Raw genomic sequence first — 22,720 nt, 5'->3', positions numbered from 1 at the left:
AAACTGAAGGGGAAGAGTGAGATGCTTGGAGATAAAGTGAAATTAACTTGAAGTTCTACATGAGCCTGGAGAAGATAAACTTATTTACTACAGTATGTCAGTTACAATGTTGCCTACAGTTTAAAAGCCTAATTACATCAAAAAACTGCTTTGTGAAGCATTGAAAAACACATGCATTTTATATCTTCTTCAGTATGTACCTTGTGGCCTCAGGACTTGTGATAGTAACAAGTACTGCAGTGACAGTCCGTGTGATTTTCAATCTTCAGATTTCCCATTAAAGTCACCTAAAATATCAGAGCAATGAAAGAGTGTCACAATGATGTCCAATACAGGTACAGCTTGTCTTGGACTAGGGGACAGGGGTACATGCACATCCATCGGTCCTCCCGCATTTTCTCCTTCCACCGCCCCCCCCAGAATCATTTCCCTCCCTCATTCAGACAGTCCTTGGTGACCAGCATTTGAATGGAAGTTTTTAAACAAAAGGTTTCAGCAGCTTTTTAGTTAGAAACAGCAGACAACATCAGTTCTGGGGGGTCATTTCAATCTGCCCATGTACGTTCTCAGGAGAGGTCAATCAGAGCAGGCAATTGAGTCAGCTCTACCCTCCTACACATTGAATACACATTCACCGAAGAAATCTGCGTCCCACCACCCCCCCGCCACCCCGCCATCCTGATTTGAGGTAGACCTGAGCACCTCCTGACCCGTGAGCCTCAATGATCCTCTAAAGACTCGCTGAGCCACGAGCGGATCTGAAACGAGGCACCGCGCACCCTCACGGAAGAACGATGTCCTACAGATGGAAATGCTCTGCATCGGGCTGTTTACACAGCCAGCCCCAGATGGGTGCTCCAGGGTCCAGAAATATTCTTCCATGGAGCCATGGGCAATGAGGCCATTTGGCTCCCATGTCAGGTAAGTCCCTGTATTCTACCATTGAGTCAGGACTCTATAATGACTCTGATGTGCCTTTTAACCTCTACTACCTCTTACAGAAGTGAGATCTAACCCCTTTATCACCTTGTGAATGAAAACATATTTCTTTAAATCTCTAGCACTGACTTTAAATCAATGGCTCCTGGTGTTTGACCCTCTGACTATCAGAATTAAAACTTTCCTAGTTGCACCATCTAGATCCTTTCATTAATTTAGGCACCTCGGTAAAGTCTCCCCTCAGAGACCTTCCAAAATGTACAGTAGCAGCCAATCCACTCTTTTCCTAACAACCAAAATTTGCCAGTCCCAGCGACAAGCTCCTCTGTGCTCTCTCCTATCCAGTCACACTGTGGTGTCCAGAACTGCACAGACTCAAGCTGTGGTCTAATTATTGTTGGAACATAAAACATTACAGGCCCTTCAGCCCATGATGCTGTGCCAACCATTTATCCCACTCTAAGATCAATCTAATCTTTCCCTCCCTCATAGTCCTCCATTTTTCTATCATCCATGTGCCTCTACAACCACCCCAGCAGGGCATTCCACACACCCACCACGCTCTGCGTACAGTAACTATGAATGTCTGGGATGGGGAGGGAGGTGTGAAATAAGGTGCAGGTTGCCTCAAATTTCCTTTGGTGGGGGAGTGCAGGTCCAGAGGGCACAGCCTCAAAACAGAGGGACAGAGATGAAGAGGAATTTCTTTAGGGTGGTGAATCTGTGGAATTTATAACCACTGGAGGCCAGGCCACTGGGTGCACTTAAAGCGGAGGTTGATAGATTCTTGATTAGTCAGGGTGTTGAAGTTATGAGGAGAAGGCAGGAGGATGGGGTTGAGAAGGAAATGGATCAGCCATGATGAAATGGAGGACCAGAATTGATGGGCCCAATGGCCTAATTCTGTTCCCATGTCTTATGGTCTAAGTCTCTGAATAAAGAGCCAAGGAGGGGCTTTGATGGACGTTCAAAACTTACTTGACCAGCATGCCTCCAATTCAGTGAGGAAGGAACCATTGTTGCAATTGGTTCTGGAGACTAGGCAAGCAAGTCAGGAACTGATCTTATTATCGTAATGCTAATGATTAGAATCTGAGGCCTCTGTCGATCAGGGTCGACCATGTTTGTTGCTTCCTAGCCGTGTAGAACACAAGCCAAGGCAGTACAAAATGTAGCAAGCTCCCTCTCTCCACGCATCCAACGATCCCAAAGGAACAGCAGAAACCAATACAGTTTTGCACCAGCAGTGTTACAGGAGCTGCCATTCAACATTGAACTCAACGCAGGACTGCCTTAGTGACTCCAGCTCTGAATTTTTCCCTCAGGGTTTACTCCCGAAGCCTTTCCTGTGAGTGGATATAGCACGAGGAGCTGAGGTTTGATATCAGAGTTTTCCTTCTCCTAGATGAGCTGCCAATCACAGCTGCCTAAAGTGACTGGTTTTAAGGCGCCAGTAACTCGCCTTTGCCCCTTCTCCTGACAGTAGAAATAGTTCTGCCAGGCTTAGTAGCTAAGTCACATGTGAAGGTCAAGGCCAGGAGCTGGACTTGTTTGTAAGAGGCTATTTGAAGATCACACCATTGGGAGCATTTAATAGGTCGTGGGAGCTTATCTCCATTACTACCCCCGGCTATACCAACCTTAAGGAACTAATTAGAGTACAGACTAGAATATGAAACGTAGATGAACACAGGATTTTCAATTTTAATGGGTTGGTTAAAATCTCTTCAAGGCTGGATGGATTCAAAGACTGTCAGGCAAAATGATGTGAATAATGGCCAGTTTTGCTCAGTTCGAATCCAAGTACACTTCCCCAAGAGAGAAAGGCATGGAATTACAAACTTAATCTGACGAAAGGCATAAAGAGTAAACGAGAGTAGGAGGAAGGAATGGAAAGATTATAGAAAGATCAAAAGGTATCTGGGAAAAGGAATAAAAAGGCATGTAGGCTAGTAGTTAACTGGCAGCTGAAAATCGCTGTGTAGGTGAATAGTAAGTCTGGGGTGGTAGGGGGCGTCAGAGTGGTTGATGGGAAAATGGGGAGATCATGCGATTAGTGTAAATATGTGCACCAGGTAGGCAGACTCACAGCCTTTCATTATGAAGGCAGAGATGCTGCTTTAGTCTCAGGAAAGGTAGATGCAACTGAGAATTAGGAGAGTTAAAAACTGGTGATGAGGAGGTTTGAAACTTCACTTTAGACTGATAAACGGCCTGGTCCAGGCTGGATGCAAACACGGTTGCTGAAAGTAGCAAAGGTGGGAACTGCACAAATACAGTATTGACCATTTTCTTCCCTACATTTGTGTGTCAACTCACTGGCCACTTCATCATATACTTTCTGTACCTAATAAAGTGGCCACTGAGCATATGTTCATGGTCTTCTGCTGCTATAGCCCATCCATTTCAAGGTTTGTCGTGTTGTGAATTCAAAGACGCTCCTCTGTACACCATTGTTGTAAACGCGTGATTATTTGAGTTCCTGTTGTCTTCCTGTCAGTCTGAATCAGTCTGGCCATTCTCCTCTGACCTCGCTCAATAACAAGGCATTTTCACCCACAGAACAGCTGCTCACTGGATGTTTTGTTTTTTGTTTCCCACACCAGTCACACAGATACTGTTGTGTGTGAAAATCCCTGGAGATCAACAGTTTCTGAGATACTCAGACCACCCCATCTGACACCAGCTATCACTCTACAGTCAGAGTTTCATTCCAGATCATGTTTCTTCCCCAATTTGATGCTTGGTCGAAACAACAACTGAACCTCTTGACCATGTCTGCTTGCTTTTTCTGAGTTGCTGCTGCGTGACTGACTGATTAGATATTTGAATGAACGAGCAGGTGTACAGATTACCTAATGAAGAGGCCACTGAGTTTATGAACCTGTTGGCCGTGGACTGGAGAAATGGAACAATCACACTCTTGTTCAAACAAAGGGTGCAAGGATAAATAGAACAGTCACAATTCATCAGTTTAACTGGTGAGCTGTTATAAGTGAAAACCAGGGAAAGGGTTAGCAGTTACTTGTTTCAATAGAAGCTGATTGCTTTATCAAAGGCTGCCATACTTGGTCAACTTGAGGAGGTTATTTTGATAAGCTACTGATGAGAGAAAAGAAGCTGTAATGATGCACATACAGTAGATTAGAAAAGGTTTGATAAAGGACAGCATAATAGACTTGTCATCGAGATTTGAAGGCCACACAGTCAGAGCAACGTGGTTGGAAAATGGGTTCAGTGACAGGAAAGAGAGTGAACAGTTGCTTTTCAGACTGAGGGGGAGGGGGGAGGTTGCATTAACGTTCTCCTGGAGCCAATACCAGGATCACGGTTTTCATCATATTTATGTTCATGACCTTGTGTGTTGTCCATATTCCAAATGAGAAAATTGTAAGTGTCATGAACAAATTCTGAGACGCACCTCAAGAGAATGCAAATGTGTTGTTGGAATGGTCTGAGATCTGACCTATAAAATCTCACATTTCAGTTAACGGAGGTTCCTAACCTGGGGCCCACTTGCTTATGGTATTGGTCCATGGCATTAAAAAAGATTGTGAAACCCTGAGTTAGAAGAAAGATAGAGAGGCAACATAAACTGAAGATGATGTTTAAAGAAGTCTAGGAACAGAGAGATCTGAGGAAAATGCTCAAGCGTTGTTCAAATATTTATGGTACTTAAGGACGTGGTTAATCTCAAACAGAAATGTAATATCAATGGTTTAAAACATGTGGGAGAGCCACAGAACAGTACCAGACATGATTTCATCATGGGAGAGTCACAGTAAGAGGTAGTGGTGGGTTGTGATTGGGAGAAATAAGACACAGAAGGTGTGGAAAGGTGACAGCAGCTGTGTGATCAGACACAAAATGTAATAGTTACAACTCTGAGAATGTTACACCAGTTTGCTGCATTTTGAATGTGGATATGAAAATGGATTTGGACTAAGAACTTTTTTCAGTCTTATAGTTTTTTATATTCTGTTTTTCTCGCCCGATCTATCTTGTTATTTTTTTGTGTGCGGGAGAGGGATCGATGTGCCCTGTTGCATTTTAGTTTGTTTTTTTGTGCAGGAAGGAGGATTTGGGATTTGATGACCATGCTGCTGTTCTTTACTTTCTTGGCTTCCTGGCTGTCTTGAGAAGAAGAATTTTGGAGTTGTATACTTTGATAATAAATCGACCTTTGAACTTGTTCAACATATCTGTCTTTTGTAATACAAGATATAAGAAAATCGGCTGTCAGCAGGTCAGGGGAGTTTAAAATCTACTCTGATACCATAAGAAGCAACAAGGTGTCGCATGAAATCTAATATTTGAACCTAGGTTTCAAGTATACTGTACCTTTGGGGTGATGCTTTATTATCTCATTCCCTTGCTTAAACACTTGCACAGTCTCTATCAAATTCATATTAGATTTAAACTATTTATGACAATATCCAGTAACTTTTCAAAAAGACTGGAGGGAACTCTGAAAATTCCCTGGATAAAACCGACTGCATCCTTTACATAGCTGAAATCATTTTTTTAGACTATGACCTGGAGCTGATGTCATTTTAGTTGGTGCACCATTTGCTCGGATACTGAGAAAAAAGAGAATGCTTTAAGCTTCACTGCCAAATTCATTCCTTGATACAATTCCTCCAGAATTCTCACCTTGGAAAATAATTTAGCCACACAGCATGTTGCCTCTGAAGTGATATTCTTGGGGACCAGCATGGTTTTCTTGGACCGCATTGGTGTGGGATAAGCACGAGAGAAGCAGCAGCCTTTGCACTGGAAAATGGGCTTCCCTGGTCTAGAGAAGCGAGTGTTCTCCTTCAGCCTACAGTCCGGACACCCTTTAGGGAGAAAGAACAGATGGAATCAATCTTCTAGATGCTGGATTTAGCACATCCTATAAAACCTACAAAGATCTCAGCGCCTCTACTTCCTGAGGAGTTTGCCTACATGAAGCGCTGAGAGGGACCCCCCACCTCCCAGGACATGCTCTCTTCCCACGGCTACCATCAGCAAGGTACAGGAGTCTCGGGACTCTCACCACCAGGTTCAGGAACAGTTATTAGCCCTCAACCATCAGACTCTTGAACCAAAGGGGATAACTTCACTTGCCCCATTATTGAAATATTTCCACAACCAGTGGATTCACATTCAAGGACTCCTCCTCTCATGTTCTCAATATTTATTATTATTTCTTTCCTCTTGCATTTGCAAAGCTTGTTGTCTTTTGCACTCTGGTTGATTATCCAAGTTGGTGTGGTCTTTGATTGACTCTGTTATGGTTACTATTCTGTTATGGATTTATTGAGTATGCCCACAAGAAAATAAATCTCAGGGTTGTATATGGTGACATAAATATACTTTGATAATAAATTTAATTTGAGCTCTGAAGTCTTCTTCAACAACAGGATGTAGTGACCCAAGTTATCATCAGATGAGAAATCAAGCTAGTTATGATTGTATCAAAGGTCAAACCAAAACGTGCCATTTCTTCTGGAGATGCTGGAAATATAGAGTAACACACACAATGCTGGGGCAACTCTATGGTTCAAACAGCATCTGTGGGGGGAAATGGACAGGACGTTTTGGGTCCAGACCCTTTGTCAGGACTGGGCTGGAAACCTGAAACACACAAAATAAGGTAAAGTAAGTACATGTTCGGTACGCATTGTGGGCCGAAGAGTCTGTCTTGTGCTGTAGGTTTTCTATGTTTCTACAAAATGTTCAATGTTTTTGCATCCTACCTCACACGTTTGTTAAGATTTTTGTAATAAAGTATATCAGTACGCAGGCTCTGAGTTTACCTCTGCCTATTTGTTGTGGCACTCATGGCATTCTTTTGAATTACAAAATATCACCCCAGTAGCCTCCCCAAACCACCCCCTCAGCTCCTCCCCCAGCCCCGTGCTGAGGTGAAAAAGGAATATTGAATATTTCCTCGAGATTTGGAGCAGCCATAAATTTCGATGGGGCACCCACGAGCATTATCACTCTTGTACGCCAGGTGAGAGGTGCATGGGATGGTATTGCAGGCCATCGGAAACAAAGCTGTGGAACCTGGGCTGGACTGAGCTGGCTTGTGTTCATTGTGTCGGGCTCCTGGGATGATTCCAACCATTTCTAGCTATCTACCAGTAAAGTGATTTACCATCACTCCCTCTGCCCAGCATCTATCAGAGCCAATATCCCAATTCCCTCTGCCCTCCATCAGTGCTTGTAAAACAATTGAAGCCCATGGAATAAAATGGGCAGCTGTAGGTGGATAATGGCTGTTGTCAGGAGTGAATGGCAATGTATAACGCGGCTTCCTTGGCAACAGCACTGGGACTATTACCTTCCTTCATATTCCACTTCATTGGGACCAGTACGTTTTGGCCCAGTGAAGCGGCTGCCCCAACTACTGTTCAACTGAGTAACAAATGACATATTTAAATGAAATACAGAACGAATTAGAACACTGGCATTTCTACTGCAGTACTATAAAACTGTGTATTAGTTCCTAATAGCTATTGATTGAGGAATTCATCCGGGGTACACTGCTGTATTCTTTCTTTAAATTTTATTTATTTATTGAGATACAATATGGAACAGAGCCTTCCAACCTTCAGACTGCACTGCCCAGCAACCCCCGAGTTAACCCCAGCCTAATCGCAGGACAACTTATCATGACTAATTAACCTACAAACCAGTATTTCTTTGGACTAAAGGAGGAAACCCACACGGTCACAGGGAGAACATACAAACCCCTTCCCACCATTTCAGATTGACTATAGATGAACAAAATCAGTGCAGACACTTTGTGCAGATAATGGACTGCATGTATACAATGCTTTTGATGAATGCATCTTCCAAATTGTCATTTTCATTGTAACATTCAGATGATTGTCGATATTTTCGTAATTCCTGACATTGAAGTAGTGAGATCATTTCATTTTCACTCCTGGCCATTTCTGGCATCTCCAAGCCTGAATGCTTGAAACTGCAGTGATCGAGACAGTTCTGAATTGTCTCACTGCTTATTTCTGACCAGCTAGCAGTGACAGAAATCACTGCTTTTTGAACACAAACACACACATCTGGCACTATTTAAAAACTGCTTGGTGTGGATAAATTCCTTTAAATCTTTTTATTGAGTAAGTATACAAAAAAGGTAAGCCATATAAACATTAATACAATGTTAAAGTATAATAAAATTCCAAAAGATATCAATACCAAAAAGAAAATACTACAAACAATGTAATTTAAGCATAAGAAACCAAGATAACATAATAGTATACTAAATTTTATATATATCAATGGAAAAAAAAAGAAAAAAAAAACCCCAAAAAAAACCCACCGTGCAGCTAACTAAAAGCAAGGCAAAGCAATGGGCTAACTTGAAACCAAACAGAGTTAAACTTAAAATCACGTCCTCAATCCCGACCTCCATTAAAAACAGTGAAAAAAAAACAAGAAGGGTAAATATTACATTAAATGAAAATATCGAATAAAAGGTCCCCAAATCTGTTCAAATTTAAATGAAGAATCATAAAGGTTACTTCTAATTTTCTCCAAATTCAAACATAAAATCGTCTGAGAAAACCAAAAAAAGGTAGTTGGAGCATTAAGCTCTTTCCAATGTTGTAAAATACATCTTTTCGCCATTAAAGTAAGAAATGCAATCATTCTACGGGCTGAAGGGGAAAGATTACTAGAAATTTTAGGTAGTCCAAAGATAGCAGTAATAGGGTGAGGAGAGATATCTATATTTAATACCTTAGAAATAATATTGAAAATATCTCTCCAAAAAGTTTCCAAAGTAGGGCAAGACCAAAACATATGAGTTAAAGAGGCTATCTGCCCCGAACATCTATCACAGAAAGGATTAATATGCGAGTAAAAACGCGCTAACTTATCTTTGGACATATGTGCTCTATGAACCACTTTAAATTGAATTAGGGAATGTTTAGCACAAATAGAGGAAGTATTAACTAGTTGTAAAATCTGCCCCCAATCATCCACAGAAATGGTAAGCCCCAATTCCTGTTCCCAATCTACCCTAATCTTATCAAATGGAGCTTTCCTAAGTTTCATAATAATATTATAAATCATAGCCGATGCACCTTTCTGACATGGATTAAGGTTAATTATCGAATCTAAAATATATGTAGGAGGAAGCATTGGAAAGGAAGAAAGTATAGTACTTAGGAAATTTCTAACTTGTAAATATCTAAAAAAATGTATTCTTGATAAGTTATATTTATTAGATAATTGTTCAAAAGACATAAGGGAACCATCTAAAAATAAATCCAAAAACCGTAAAATACCCTTAGTCTTCCAAGTTTGAAAAGCGCGATCCGTAAAAGAGGGAGGAAAAAATATGTTACCTAAAATAGGAATCGCTAACCCGAATTGATTAAGATCAAAAAATTTTCTGAATTGAAACCAAATGCGCAAAGCATATTTAACTATCGGGTTAGAGACCTGCTTAAGACGTTTCGAATCAAAAGGGAGAGAGGAGCCTAAAATAGAACCAAGTGTATAACCCTGAACAGATTGTAATTCCAATGCTACCCATTTAGGAATAGATAGTATGTCCTGGTCAAGTAACCAAAAGTTCATATGTCGAATATTAATAGCCCAATAATAGAATCTAAAGTTAGGTAATGCTAAACCTCCATCTCTCTTAGCTTTCTGTAAATGTATTTTACCCAGTCTCGGATTCTTATTCTGCCAAATAAATGAAGAAATTTTAGAGTCAACTTTATCAAAAAAAGATTTAGGAACGAAAATTGGTAATGCCTGAAACACATATAAAAATTTTGGCAAAAAAAACATCTTAACTGCATTAATACGACCAATCAAAGTTAAATATAAGGGAAACCATTTAGATGAAAGTTGAGTAATATGGTCTATTAATGGTAAAAAGTTAGTCTTAAATAAATCTTTGTATTTACAAGTAATTTTAATCCCAAGATATGAAAAGTAATTATTAATCAATTTAAATGGAAATTTATAATATAAGGGAAGATGTTTATTAATCGGAAAAAGTTCACTCTTACTAAGATTTAATTTATAACCTGAGAAAAGACCAAATTGTGCTAATAACTCTAAAACAGCAGGAATGGATCTCTCAGGATTAGAAATATATAAAAGTAAATCATCAGCATAGAGTGATAATTTATGGGACTTTAATCCCCGAGTTATCCCAGTAATATTTGAAGATTCTCGAATAGCAATTGCAAGAGGTTCTAATGCAATATCAAATAATAGGGGACTAAGAGGACAGCCTTGTCGAGTACCACGAAAAAGAGGAAAAAAAGGTGAGTTTAAAGAGTTAGTACGAACCGAGGCTACAGGGGAGTGATATAACAGTTTAATCCAGGATATAAATTTCAAGCTAAAATTAAACATTTCAAGCACCTTAAATAAATAAGGCCATTCTACTCTATCAAAAGCTTTCTCGGCATCTAAAGAAATAACACACTCAGGAACATTTTGTGAGGGAGTATAAACGATATTTAACAATGTACGAATATTATAAAAAGAGTAACGACCTTTAATAAAACCCGTTTGGTCTTCCGAAATAATAGAAGGAAGTACTTTTTCTAGTCTATTTGCTAATAACTTAGAAAAAACTTTAGAATCAACATTTAATAAAGATATTGGTCTATAAGATGCACATTGAGCAGGGTCTTTATCCTTCTTTAGTATTAGAGAAATTGATGCTCTATTAAAAGATTCAGGAAGTTTACCAAGTTTCAAAGAAGCCTCAAAAACCCTACAGAGCCAAGGAATCAATAAAGAAGCAAAACATTTATAAAATTCAACGGTAAACCCATCAGGGCCAGGAGCTTTCCCCAGATTCATAGAAAAAATAACATTCTTAATCTCATCCATTGTAATGGAAGCATCTAATAAAGAAGACATATCCTGTGAAATCTGAGGGAAGTCTAACTTATCTAAAAAATCATTCATATATTTAGAATCTCGAGGAGACTCTGATTGATATAAAGAAGAATAAAAATCACAAAAGGTTTGATTAATCCCCACATGATCCAGTATCAATCGATCATTTTGGTTATAAATCTGATTGATTTGAGATTTAACATAATTAGATTTCAATTGATTAGCCAGCAGCTTGCCAATTTTGTCACTGTGAACATAAAAGTCACTTCTTGTTTTCTTTAATTGGTTTACAATCGAGGACGAGAGTAGTAAACTGTGTTCCATTTGAAGTTCAGTTCTTTGTTTGTATAACTCCTCAGAAGGAGCCATAACATATTTCTTATCAATTTCTTTAATCTTGTCCACAATTGCCATCTCCTCCTGCTTCTGTTTCTTCCTCAAAGCAACAGAATACGAAATAATCTGACCCCGAATATAGGCTTTAAAAGTGTCCCAAAGAGTGTTAACCGAAATATCTTCTGTATGGTTAATTGTAAAAAAAAGCTCAATCTGTTCATTCATAAAATTAACAAAGTCCGAGTCCTGAAGCAACAGCGAATTAAAACGCCATTGTCTATTATTTGGTATATTGGCCATAATTTTAATAGAAAGCTTAAGTGGAGCATGATCCGAAATGGTTATAGAATCATAATCACATTTAATCACTGAAGGAATAAGACGAGAATCAATGAAAAAATAATCAATTCTAACTTGCTCTGCATTTCTTTTAAATACATCGTTTGTTATGTGGTCTAACAGCCACATAAATACAACAACTGGCATCAGTTAGAAACTTCTGTCAACTCCTGTCCCAATTAAACAACATAGTGGCCCAAGTAAACAAAGAGAATCCCGACTATTTTCTTGATTAGTTTTTGTTCTTTAAGAGTTGTCCCAAATAAACGGCTGCCCCAATTAACCGGAATCCGGTGTACGTGGAACCTGAATGTGTGGATAGTGCACAGATACCAAATCTGCAAAGCTTGGTGATCTGTGAGGAGGATAGTTCCAAAAACAACCTACAGATGCTGAAATTGGAAATGAAAAGGAAGTAACAGAACTACTCAGTGGAGCAGAAGAGTTGATCCTTCAGATCAATGACTTTTCATCAGTTTATGTAAGGAAAAATGTCACAGACCTGGCAGGTAAATGCCAGGTGAAATTTAATGTGGTAAGTTCCAAAGCGTAACATTTTGATCAGAGAACAAGGAGAAGCACTACAAACTAAAGGGGCCAGTTCTTAAAAAAGAAAGTTGGAGGATTAGAGAAATCTCTGGGTATGCATGCAGTAAGTATATATATACCCTGACTGTATACGTACATAAATTGATGGGACAGGTTTAGAAAATGGTTAAAATCCAATGAAGAGCTCAGGCTTTATAAATAGAAGCAGAGAGGTCAGTTCGAGTTACCATACAAAGAAACTTCATAAGACACCAGTGCAGCCACAGCTAGAAGAGAGGCACCATACAAAGAGAGCAAAGAGTAAAGGGGATTTCCTTAAAAACACAAAAGTGACCTTACTTATGCAGCAAGCGGTTGGAGTTTGGAATGCAGTGTCACATTTGAAAGAAGTGGACAAATATCAGACAGAATTTGCAAGGGGCAGGGAGTGAGACTAGTTGGATTGTTCTTACATCGTGCCAGTAAGTGCCCAACAGACTGAATGGCCCAACATTGATGCCCCAATTCCCCACCAAACATCAGTGACAATTATCTGATCTCCTCTACCCTGCCGTCACGATGTCAGTGCCCTATCCCCTGCCTCCTTCCTAACTGTGCATCATGGCAACATCCCCGTTCTCCCACTTTAGCCTCAGCAGTGGCCGTTATGGGCATGGGCAAAGAGAGCCTTGGATGACTGGGTGATGCCCGGCTGGTCTTGGTCCTGAGGGCGTGAAGGTCAGCTGGAACACAGTGGGAGGTGGAGAAGCAAGAAAGCAATGGTTGGCAACCAGAATCTTCAAGCATACAGCATAGAAGTAGATTAATTGATCTGTTTTTTTTTTCAGTTTACTGGAATAGGGTTTTGCTGGCAAGTCTAATATTTACTGCCTGTCCCTAAACAAGTGTGGCGTCTTTTCCTCTCCACATTCTTCCATTGAGCAGATTGTTTATTGGGAACATGGACACCCTGTGGGGTGTATGGGGTGTCCAGGGAGGGGCAGCACCTCTGGTGTAGGGGCTTGTTGTCTCCATTCTGGGGCAGCTCACTCACCTTTGGTCCGCACCGGACACTCAGCTCTCACCTGTGGCTGCAGGTAGCGGTTTGCATGCGACAGCAGCCCCACCCCAATATATCACTTCGATGGTTGGGCTAAACCAGGAGAGGGTAAATGCAAACAGGCTTTTGTTTGCTGAGGTTAGGTGGGACTACAACTAAAGGTCATGGATTAAGGGTGAAAGGTGAAAAGTTTAAGGGGAACTTGAGAGTAAGCTTCTTCACTCAGATGGTGGTGAGAGTGTGGAACGAGCTGCCAGCACAAGTGGTGCATGCGAGCCCAATTCCAACATTTAAGAGAAGTTCGGCTAGGGACATGGATGGGAGGGGTAAGGAGGACCATGGTCCCAAAGCAGGTCCATAGGACTGGGCAGTTTAAATGGTTCAGCACAGACTAGATGGGCCAAAGGGCCTGTTTCTGTGCTGTACCTTTCTATGATTCTATGGCTCTAACTTTGCAAGATGACATCAAAACATATGCAAGTACTGGGAAGAACATTTTCCAACAAATGATTAGTTTGTTGAATGCTGGATAGGATTGCTGAACAATGATATAAACAGACTTAAAGGAGAGGACAGGGCTGGCCACAGGAAAATGTCGACAAGGAATATGGATCCTCTAAATTTCATTACCCAAAAATCTACAGACAAAATTGGGATTCCCATACTGTTAGGGGTCTAGATGGTTTAGAGTTTGTAAAATGTGTTCAGGAAAGTTTTCTAAATCAATATATAGAGGGACCAACTAAAGGGGATGCAATATTGGATCTCCTGTTAGGAAACGAGTTAGGACAAGTGACGGAAGTCTGTGTAGGGGAGCACTTTGGTTCCAGTGATCATAACACCATTAGTTTCAATTTGATCATGGACAAGGATAGATCTGGTCCTAGGGTTGAGGTTCTGAACTGGAAGAAGGCCAAATTTGAAGAAATGAGAAAGGATCTAAAAAGCGTGGATTGGGACAGGTTGTTCTCTGGCAAAGATGTGATTGGTAGGTGGGAAGCCTTCAAAGGGGAAATGTTGAGAGTGCAGAGTTTGTATGTTCCTGTCAGGATTAAAGGCAAATTGAATAGGAATAAGGAACCTTGGTTCTCAAGGGATATTGCAACTCTGATAAAGAAGAAGAGGGAGTTATATGAAATGTATAGGAAACAAGGAGTAAATCAGGTGCTTGAGGAGTATAAGAAGTGCAAGAAAATACTTAAGAAAGTAATCAGGAGGGCTAAAAGAAAACATGAGGTTGCCTTGGCAGTCAAAGTGAAGGATAATCCAAAGAGCTTTTACAAGTATATTAAGAGCAAAAGGATTGTAAAGGATAAAATTGGTCCTGTTGAAGATCAGAGTGGTCGGCTATGTGTGGAACCAAAGGAAATGGGGGAGATCTTAAATGGGCTTTTTGCGTCTGTATTTACTAAGGAAGCTGGCATGAAGTCTATGGAATTGAGGGAATCAAGCAGTGAGATCATGGAAACTGTACAGATTGAAAAGGAGGAGGTGCTTGCTGTCTTGAGGAAAATTAAAGTGGATAAATCCCCGGGACCTGACAGAGTGTTCCCTCGGACTTTGAAGGAGACTAGTGTTGAAATTGCGGGGGCCCTGGCAGAAATATTTAAAATGTCGCTGTCTACGGGTGAAGTGCCGGAGGATTGGAGAGTGGCTCATGTTGTTCCGTTGTTTAAAAAAGGATCGAAAAGTAATCCAGGAAATTATAGGCCGGTGAGTTTAACGTCGGTAGTGGGTAAGTTATTGGAGGGAGTACTAAGAGACAGAATCTACAAGCATTTGGATAGACAGGGACTTATTAGGGAGAGTCAACATGGCTTTGTGCATGGTAGGTCATGTTTGACCAACCTATTGGAGTTTTTCGAGGAGGTTACCAGGAAAGTGGATGAAGGGAAGGCAGTGGATATTGTCTACATGGACTTCAGTAAGGCCTTTGACAAGGTCCCGCATGGGAGGTTAGTTAGGAAAATTCAGTGGCTAGGTACACATGGAGAGGTGTTAAATTGGATTAGACATTGGCTCAATGGAAGAAGCCAAAGAGTGGTGGTAGAGAATTGCTTCTCCGAGTGGAGGCCTGTGACTAGTGGTGTGCCACAGGGATCAGTGCTGGGTCCATTGTTATTTGTCATCTATATCAATGATCTGGATGATAATGTGGTAAACTGGATCAGCAAGTTTGCTGATGATACAAAGATTGGAGGTGTAGTAGACAGTGAGGAAGGTTTTCAGAGCTTGCAGAGGGACTTGGACTAGCTGGAAAAATGGGCTGAAAAATGGCAGATGGAGTTTAATACAGACGAGTGTAAGCACGTTGGAAGGACAAACCAAGGTAGAACATACAGGGTTAATGATAGGGCACTGAGGAGTGCAGTAGAACAGAGGGATCTGGGAATACAGATACAAAATTCCCTAAAAGTGGCGTCACAAGTAGATAGGGTCGCTTTTGGTACATTGGCCTTTATTAATCAAAGTATTGAGTATAAGAGCTGGAATGTTATGATGAGGTTGTATAAGGCATTGGTGAGGCCGAATCTGGAGTATTGTGTTCAGTTTTGGTCACCAAATTACAGGAAGGATATAAATAAGGTTGAAAGAGTGCAGAGAAGGTTTACAAGGATGTTGCCGGGACTTGAGGAACTCAGTTTCAGAGAAAGGTTGAATAGGTTAGGACTTTGTTCCCTGGAGCGTAGAATGAGGGGAGATTTGATAGAGGTATATAAAATTATGATGGGTATAGATAGAGTGAATGCAAGCAGGCTTTTTCCACTGAGGCAAGGGGAGAAAAAAACCAGAGGACATGGGTTAAGGGTGAGGGGGGAAAAGTTTAAAGGGAACATTGGGGGGCTTCTTCACACAGAGAGTAGTGGGAGTATGGAATGAGCTGCCAGACGAGGTGGTAAATGCGGGTTCTTTTTTAACATTTAAGAATAAATTGGACAGATACATGGATGGGAGGTGTATGGAGGGATATGGTCCGTGTGCAGGTTAGTGGGACTAGGCAGAAAATGGTTCGGCACAGCCAAGAAGGGCCAAAAGGCCTGTTTCTGTGCTGTAGTTTCTATGGTTTCTATAAAACAACAGCCTTATCTATGAAGCAGTAACTGCAGGGCGATGGGAACCAGAGCACCAGGGCAGATGGTGGAGTGGTTGTGGGTAAAGATCTTGTTAAGCCAGCTGTACATACGAAGACAGGAATTGAAAGGTTGAGCATGATGGGAATAATGTTCTGATTGTGCTTATTTCAAAGCAAGGAGTATTGTAGATAAGGCAGATGAGCTCAGAGCAAGGAACAGCACATGGAATTATGACTGTGCCCATTAGTGAGATGGTGCAGGAAAGGGAGAACTAGCCGCTCAGTGTTCTGGGCTGGGGTTCTGTTGTCTCAGAGTAGTAGGGATTAAAGGGGGAGGGCTGGCATTACTAGTCACGGCAGTCTCAGACAGGGCAGACTGGAGGGCTCATCTGCTGAGGCTATAAAGGTGGAAAATAAGAAAGGAATGGCCACAATAATGGGGTGACATATAGACCACCCAATAGTCAGTGGGATTTAGAGGAGCAATTTTATGGGGAGATTGCAAACAGTTTAGAGAAACGTAAGGTTGTGAGAGTAGGTGATTATAACTCTCCAAATATTGACTGTACTCCCATACAGTAAAAGGGCTGGATGGGACAGGGCTTGTCAAATGTGTTCAGGAAAGTTTCCTTAATCAATATACAGAGGTCTCAGCTAGTGAAAGTGTGATAGTAGATCTCCTGTCAGGGAACGAGACAGGGAAGGTGATAGAATGTGTGTAGGTGTAGTGATGGTAATTATTTATTTTGACAGTGTGGAACAGGCTCTTCTAACCCAACAAGCCACTCCTTTTTCAGCAACTCGCCTATTTAACCCTAGCCTCATCACAGGACAATTGCAATAACCAATTAACGTACTAACTGGTACATCCTCGAACCGAGGAAAGAAACCTGAGCACCCGGAGGAATCCCACACATGCAACAGGGAGAGTACACAACCTCCTTGCACATGGCACCAGAGTTGAACTTCAAACTCTGGAACGCCCCGAGCTTCAATAGCATCTCACTAACTGCTAAACTACTGTGATGCCCTAAATCCATTAGTTTCAGGATGGAGAAGGACAGAACTCATCCTCGGGTTGATATTCTAAATTAGAGAAAGGCCAATTTTGATGACATTGGGAAAGATCTGGCAAATATGGATCGGAACAGGTTGTTTTCTGGCCAAAGAAGTGCTTGGTAAGTGGGAGGCCTTCAGAAGTGAAATTCTGAAGAGTACAGAGTTTATATGTTCCTTTCAGAATAAAAGGCAAGGCTCACAGGTTTAGGGATCCTATATTTGAGAGATACCGAGGCTTTGGTCAAGAAGAGGAAGGAGGTACGTAGCAGGTGTAGGCAGCAAGGAAAAAAAGAGGTACTTGAGGAGCATTAGGAAACACAAGTGAACACTTAGGAAGGAAATCAGGAGGGCTAAAAGAAGTCATGAGGTTGCTCTAGCATACAAGTTGAAAGAGATTCCCAAGGGCTTCTCCAGATGTATTAAGAAAAAAGCGATAACAAGGGACAAAACTGGTCCTCTTGAAGATCAGTGTGGTCATCTATGCATGGAGTTGCAAGGGATGAGGATGATCTTAAATGAATTTTTGCATCTGTATTTACTCAGGAGATGGACGTAGAACCAAGGCAAAAGAGCAATGAGGTCATGTACCAAATACGGACTGTATACACTTGCTGCCTTGAGGCAAATCAGGGTGGATTAATCCCCAGTGCCTGACCTTGTGGGAGACTAGTGCAATAATTGTAGCGGCCCTAGCAAAGGTATTTAAAATATCCTTAGCCACAGGTTAAGAGGAGTGAAAGATAGCTAATGTTATTCTGCTGTTTAAGAGAGGCTCTATAAATAAGCTGGGAAATTATAGGTCAGCGAGCTTGATATCAGTTATTGTAAGTTATTGTAAGGTGATCTAAGGGATTTGTATTTGGTTAGACAACAACTGATTAGGGATAGCCTACATCACTTTGTGTGTGGTTGGTCATGTCTAATCAATCTTAAAAAGAGTTTTTCAAAGAGGTTAACAGGAAAACTGATGAAGGAAATGCAGTGGATGTTGTCTACATAGACTTTAGCAAGGTTTTTGACAAGGTCCCATAAGGGAGATTGATCAAGAAGGTTCATTTGCTTGGCATTCAGGATGAAGGAGAGATTGGATTGGACATTGGCTTCACGGGAGAAGCCAGGGAGTGGCAGTAGATGGTTGCCTCTCTGACTGGAGGCTGTGACTAGTGGTGTGCTACAGGGATCGGTGCTAGGTCTGTTGTTGTTTGTCATCAATATCAACAAACTGGATGATAATGTGGTAACTTAGATCGGCAAAGTTGCAGATGACACCAAGTTTAGCAGTGTAGTGGGCAGCAAAGAAGGCTATCAAAGCTTGCAACAGGATTTGGAACAGCTAGAAAAATTGACTGAATAATGGAGATGGAACTTAGAGCAGACAAGTGTTAGGCGTTATATTTTGGGGGGACAACCAGGGTAAGATTACCACAGTGAATGGTAGGACACTGAGAAGTACGGAAGAACAAAGGGATCTGGGAATATTGATTCACAATTCCTTGAAAGTGGTGTCACAGAGCCACAAAGAGATTTTTTTCTACTTTCGTCTTCATAATCAAAGAATTGAGTGCAGGGGTTGAGACGTTATGTTAACCCATGACTGTGTGGCTGGCACAGCTCAAACAACATTTATAAATTTGCCAATGACACCTCTACTGTTGGCAGAGTTTCAGATGATGACGAGGAGGCGTATAACAGCAAGATAGATCAGCTGGCTGAGTGGTGTCACAACAACAACCTTGCACTCAGCGTCAATAAGATCAATAGATTGATTGTGGACTTCAGGAAGGGGAAGCTGAGGGAGCACGCATCAGTCCTCATCGAGGGGTCAGCAGAGGAATGGGTGGGCAGTCTCAAGTTCCCGGGTGTCAACATCTCTGAAGATCTATCCTGGGCCCAACATATTGACACAATTACAAATGTGGCTATATTTCATTAGAAGTTTGAGGAGACTTGGTACATCACCAAAGACTATCACAAATTTACCGCGGAGAGCATTCCAACTGATTGCATCAGATATGGAGGGGCCACTGCAGGGAATTAGAGAAAGCGACAAAGTTACACACTCAGCCAGTTCCATTATGGGACCAGCCTCCCCAGCATCCAGGACACCATCAAAAGGCAATGCCTCAGAGGTCAGCATCCACCACCCAGGACATGCCTTCTTCTCATCACTACCGTCAGGCAGGAGGTACAGGAGACACACGCAGCAGTTTAGAAACAGCTTCTTCCCCTCTGCCATCAGAGTTCTGAATGGACAATGAACAGATGTACACTACCTCACTATTTTTGCTCTCTTTTTGCACTACTTACTTAATTTAAATTGTTTATATTCATTTCTTATTGCAATTCTGTACCTTATTCTTAGGTACAGAGGAGATCTCAGATGTCAGGGGCAAGGTTTTTACACAGAGAGTGGAGAGTGTGGCGAATGGGCTGCCGGCGGCGGTGGTGGAGACGGATATGCAGAGTCTTTTAAGAGACTCCTGGATGGATACATGGAGCTTAGAAGAATAGAGCGCTATGGGTAAAGCCGAGGTAGTTCTAAGGTAAGGAATGTACAGCACAGCTTTGTGGGCTGAACGGCCTGTATTGTGCCATAGGTTTTCTATGTTTCTATGTAATTTATAGTTTTTATTGCAATGCACTGCAGCCACAAAACAACTAATTTCCCAGCATATGCCGGTGATAGTAAACCTGATTCTGATTCTGAAGTTGAAAGGTACTAAACGGCGACTCCTCTGCTTACATCTTCGGAAACAGCTCTGTTTCCATCTTTAATATCTTTATTTTTCCCTTTCAGGGTTCTTTTGAAGACCCTGACCTGGAGTTACACGCTGATTTCGGTTCTTTGCGGGAATGGGGCCCGTTCTCGGGGTTTCAGGACTGGCTGTTGTTCAGCACGCCAAGGGTTCGGCCTGAGAATCCGGCTCGGATTTGGAAGCCTAAGATCTTGGGGCTCTGGAGACGACGGATCAAGGGTCAGTGTCATGACAGGAGACCCCTGTGTCATCGGGGGAGTCGGGATATCTACGGCTGTGTGCCTGGAGACCCGGGATCTTTGCGATCTTCAGGCACAGAGGTTGAAAAAAGCAACATAACGGACTTTTAACTTCATAAACCAGCGAGTTATTTGTTATGTTTCCCCACTTGCTGGGAAAATGGAGTCATCTCCTTCTCCCTTATTAGGGAGAGAGAGAGAATCTATGGGATGTCGAATTCCGGGTGAAACGCAAAGTCTTTGGGGTAACTGCAAGTCTGTGTCTTTGCTATTGCTTTGCTCACGCTTGAGTGATGGTACTGATGCTTTTTTTTGGACCTTTGAACCTTTGAATGAGACCTTGGTGAGGCCCGATTTGGAGTATTGTGTGCAGTTCCGGCCACCTACCCAGAGGAAAGATATCAACAAGATTGAAAGAATACAGAGAAAATGTGCATGGATATTACCAGGACTTGTGCCATAGGTTGAATAGGTTAGAACTTAATATCCTGAAGCATCGGAGGATGAGGAGAGATTTGATAGAGGGGTAATCAAGCAGTCTCTTTGCACTGTGGTTAAGTGAGGACTTAAGCTAGAGGTCATAGGTTATGGGTGAGAAGTGAAACATTAAGGGGAACATGGGGGGTGGGGGAACCTTCTTCACCCAAAGAGCCTGTTTCTATGCTGCACTTTTCTACAGCTGTGAAATTCATTGTGGGGAAGTGGGAGGTGATGTTCTTGGGAACAAAAGGTGAGTGATGTGGAACAATGTTATTCACAGATCCTCAGAGATAAAATATTGGGTAAAAAAATAGACATGAAATAGGAAGAATGTATTTTGCTTGGCAATGTCATTGAAAGCAAAATGATTGGTAGAAAGTAGATGAGAAAGAAGTCAGTGACAGTGTTCTAGAATCCATTGTCTGAAATGGTGTGAAAGACTGAGACCCATAACAAAATTAAACGCTGTATGTACTGGGTACATAGAGCTGTGACCTGCCAGGGCACAGACCCTGTTCAGGGACGACAGTCAGGCTGGGCAACTGTCTTTGGACTTTCACAACCATGGTTTGCCCAGTGGTTTTTTTCTTAATGAGTAGAATTTGCATTGGGTCAGAAATTAAATTCAAGTTTATCAGGTTAGATTTTGACCAAACCATCAAATACCCCCTCCAGTTTTAACAGATGCCCAAATAGTGAAGAAGAAGAAGAATTAGAAAGCGAATACTGATAAAATCCTTTGGCATTGAGATGACCTTGCTGGGACTTCAGCACTCATACAGGAATCCCAAACTTGATGGTTCTTCACTGTGCAACTGGGTAACATTCCTCAGCAAGTTTTGGCCCAAACGGAATGAAACTAAAGGATTTCAACAGTGCTAACTTTATAATCATTTGCTTTTCCAATTGCTTCAACATACATTCCTTAAGATGCTGACTTAACAGTGACTACCTGCTGGCCTAGTAAACTCCTAGTGACACTCACCTCCTGCGGCAGCCTCTACCTCAGGGAAGGAATGAAAGCTGTATTCCACCATGAGGAGAACTATCAGAGCCAGTCCACCACTCTTCATGTAATTGAACATCTTGTACACAGACTGAAATATAAATGACAACCATTAACATGCTCTCACAAAGCAATTCATAATACAATTATGTTTTCAGAAGACAATGCTTTGACGCCTCATGGCAGGAGTTCCATGGTGGAATTTCTGACTGTTGACACACCTAGACAGTAACGGTGATCAAATGTCACTGTAGTGTAAAGTAACAGTGAGACACGTGTTACTGGAGTGTGAAGTAACAGTGAGACACGTGTTACTGGAGTGTGAAGTAACAGTGAGACACGTGTTACTGGAGTGTGAAGTAACAGTGAGACACGTGTTACTGGAGTGTGAAGTAACAGTGAGACACGTGATACTGGAGTGTAAAATAACAGTGAGACAAGTGTTACTGGAATGTGAAGTAACAGTGAGACAAGTGTTACTGGAGTGTGAAGTAACAGTGAGACAAGTGTTACTGGAATGTAAAATAACAGTGAGACAAGTGTTACTGGAATGTGAAGTAACAGTGAGACAAGTGTTACTGGAGTGTAAAGTAACAGTGAGACAAGTGTTACTGGAGTGTGAAGTAACAGTGAGACAAGTGTTACTGGAGTGTGAAGTAACAGTGAGACACGCGTTACTGGAGTGTAAAGTAACAGTGAGACACGTGTTACTGGAGTGTGAAGTAACAGTGAGACACGTGTTACTGGAATGTGAAGTAACAGTGAGACAAGTGTTACTGGAGTGTAAAATAACAGTGAGACAAGTGTTACTGGAATGTGAAGTAACAGTGAGACAAGTGTTACTGGAATGTAAAATAACAGTGAGACAAGTGTTACTGGAGTGTAAAGTAACAGTGAGACACGTGTTACTGGAGTGTGAAGTAACAGTGAGACAAGTGTTACTGGAGTGTAAAATAACAGTGAGACAAGTGTTACTGGAGTGTGAAGTAACAGTGAGACAAGTGTTACTGGAATGTAAAA

General features: G+C 41.5%; 1 protein-coding gene across 1 annotated transcript; it reads right to left on the bottom strand.

Moving 5' to 3' along the window:
- Positions 1 to 209: 209 nt before the first annotated feature.
- On the bottom strand, positions 210 to 21,731 carry LOC134350193 (glycoprotein hormones alpha chain-like). Its single transcript, XM_063055176.1, has 3 exons — positions 21,680 to 21,731; positions 5,593 to 5,777; positions 210 to 287 (listed from the first exon to the last, which is right to left on the bottom strand). The coding sequence occupies exons 1-3, from the start codon at positions 21,729 to 21,731 to the stop codon at positions 210 to 212; spliced, it is 315 nt and encodes a 104-aa protein (XP_062911246.1).
- Between the last annotated feature and the right edge of the window lie 989 nt (positions 21,732 to 22,720).

Source organism: Mobula hypostoma, chromosome 8, assembly GCF_963921235.1.
Source record: "Mobula hypostoma chromosome 8, sMobHyp1.1, whole genome shotgun sequence".
In the NCBI taxonomy this organism is placed as follows: domain Eukaryota; kingdom Metazoa; phylum Chordata; class Chondrichthyes; order Myliobatiformes; family Myliobatidae; genus Mobula; species Mobula hypostoma.
Note: the sequence above shows the minus strand (reverse complement) of the source record. Positions and strands in the feature narration are given on the sequence as shown.

Excerpts from the sequence above, each read along its gene's own strand:
- LOC134350193 (XM_063055176.1), bottom strand. The coding sequence starts at position 21,731 with ATGGTGGAATACAGCTTTCATTCCTTCCCTGAGGTAGAGGCTGCCGCA. Across the intron at positions 5,778-21,679 it reads GGTAGAGGCTGCCGCAGGAG|GGTGTCCGGACTGTAGGCTG; the intron begins GTGAGTGTCACT and ends TTCTCCCTAAAG. Across the intron at positions 288-5,592 it reads TGGCTAAATTATTTTCCAAG|GTGACTTTAATGGGAAATCT; the intron begins GTGAGAATTCTG and ends CTGATATTTTAG.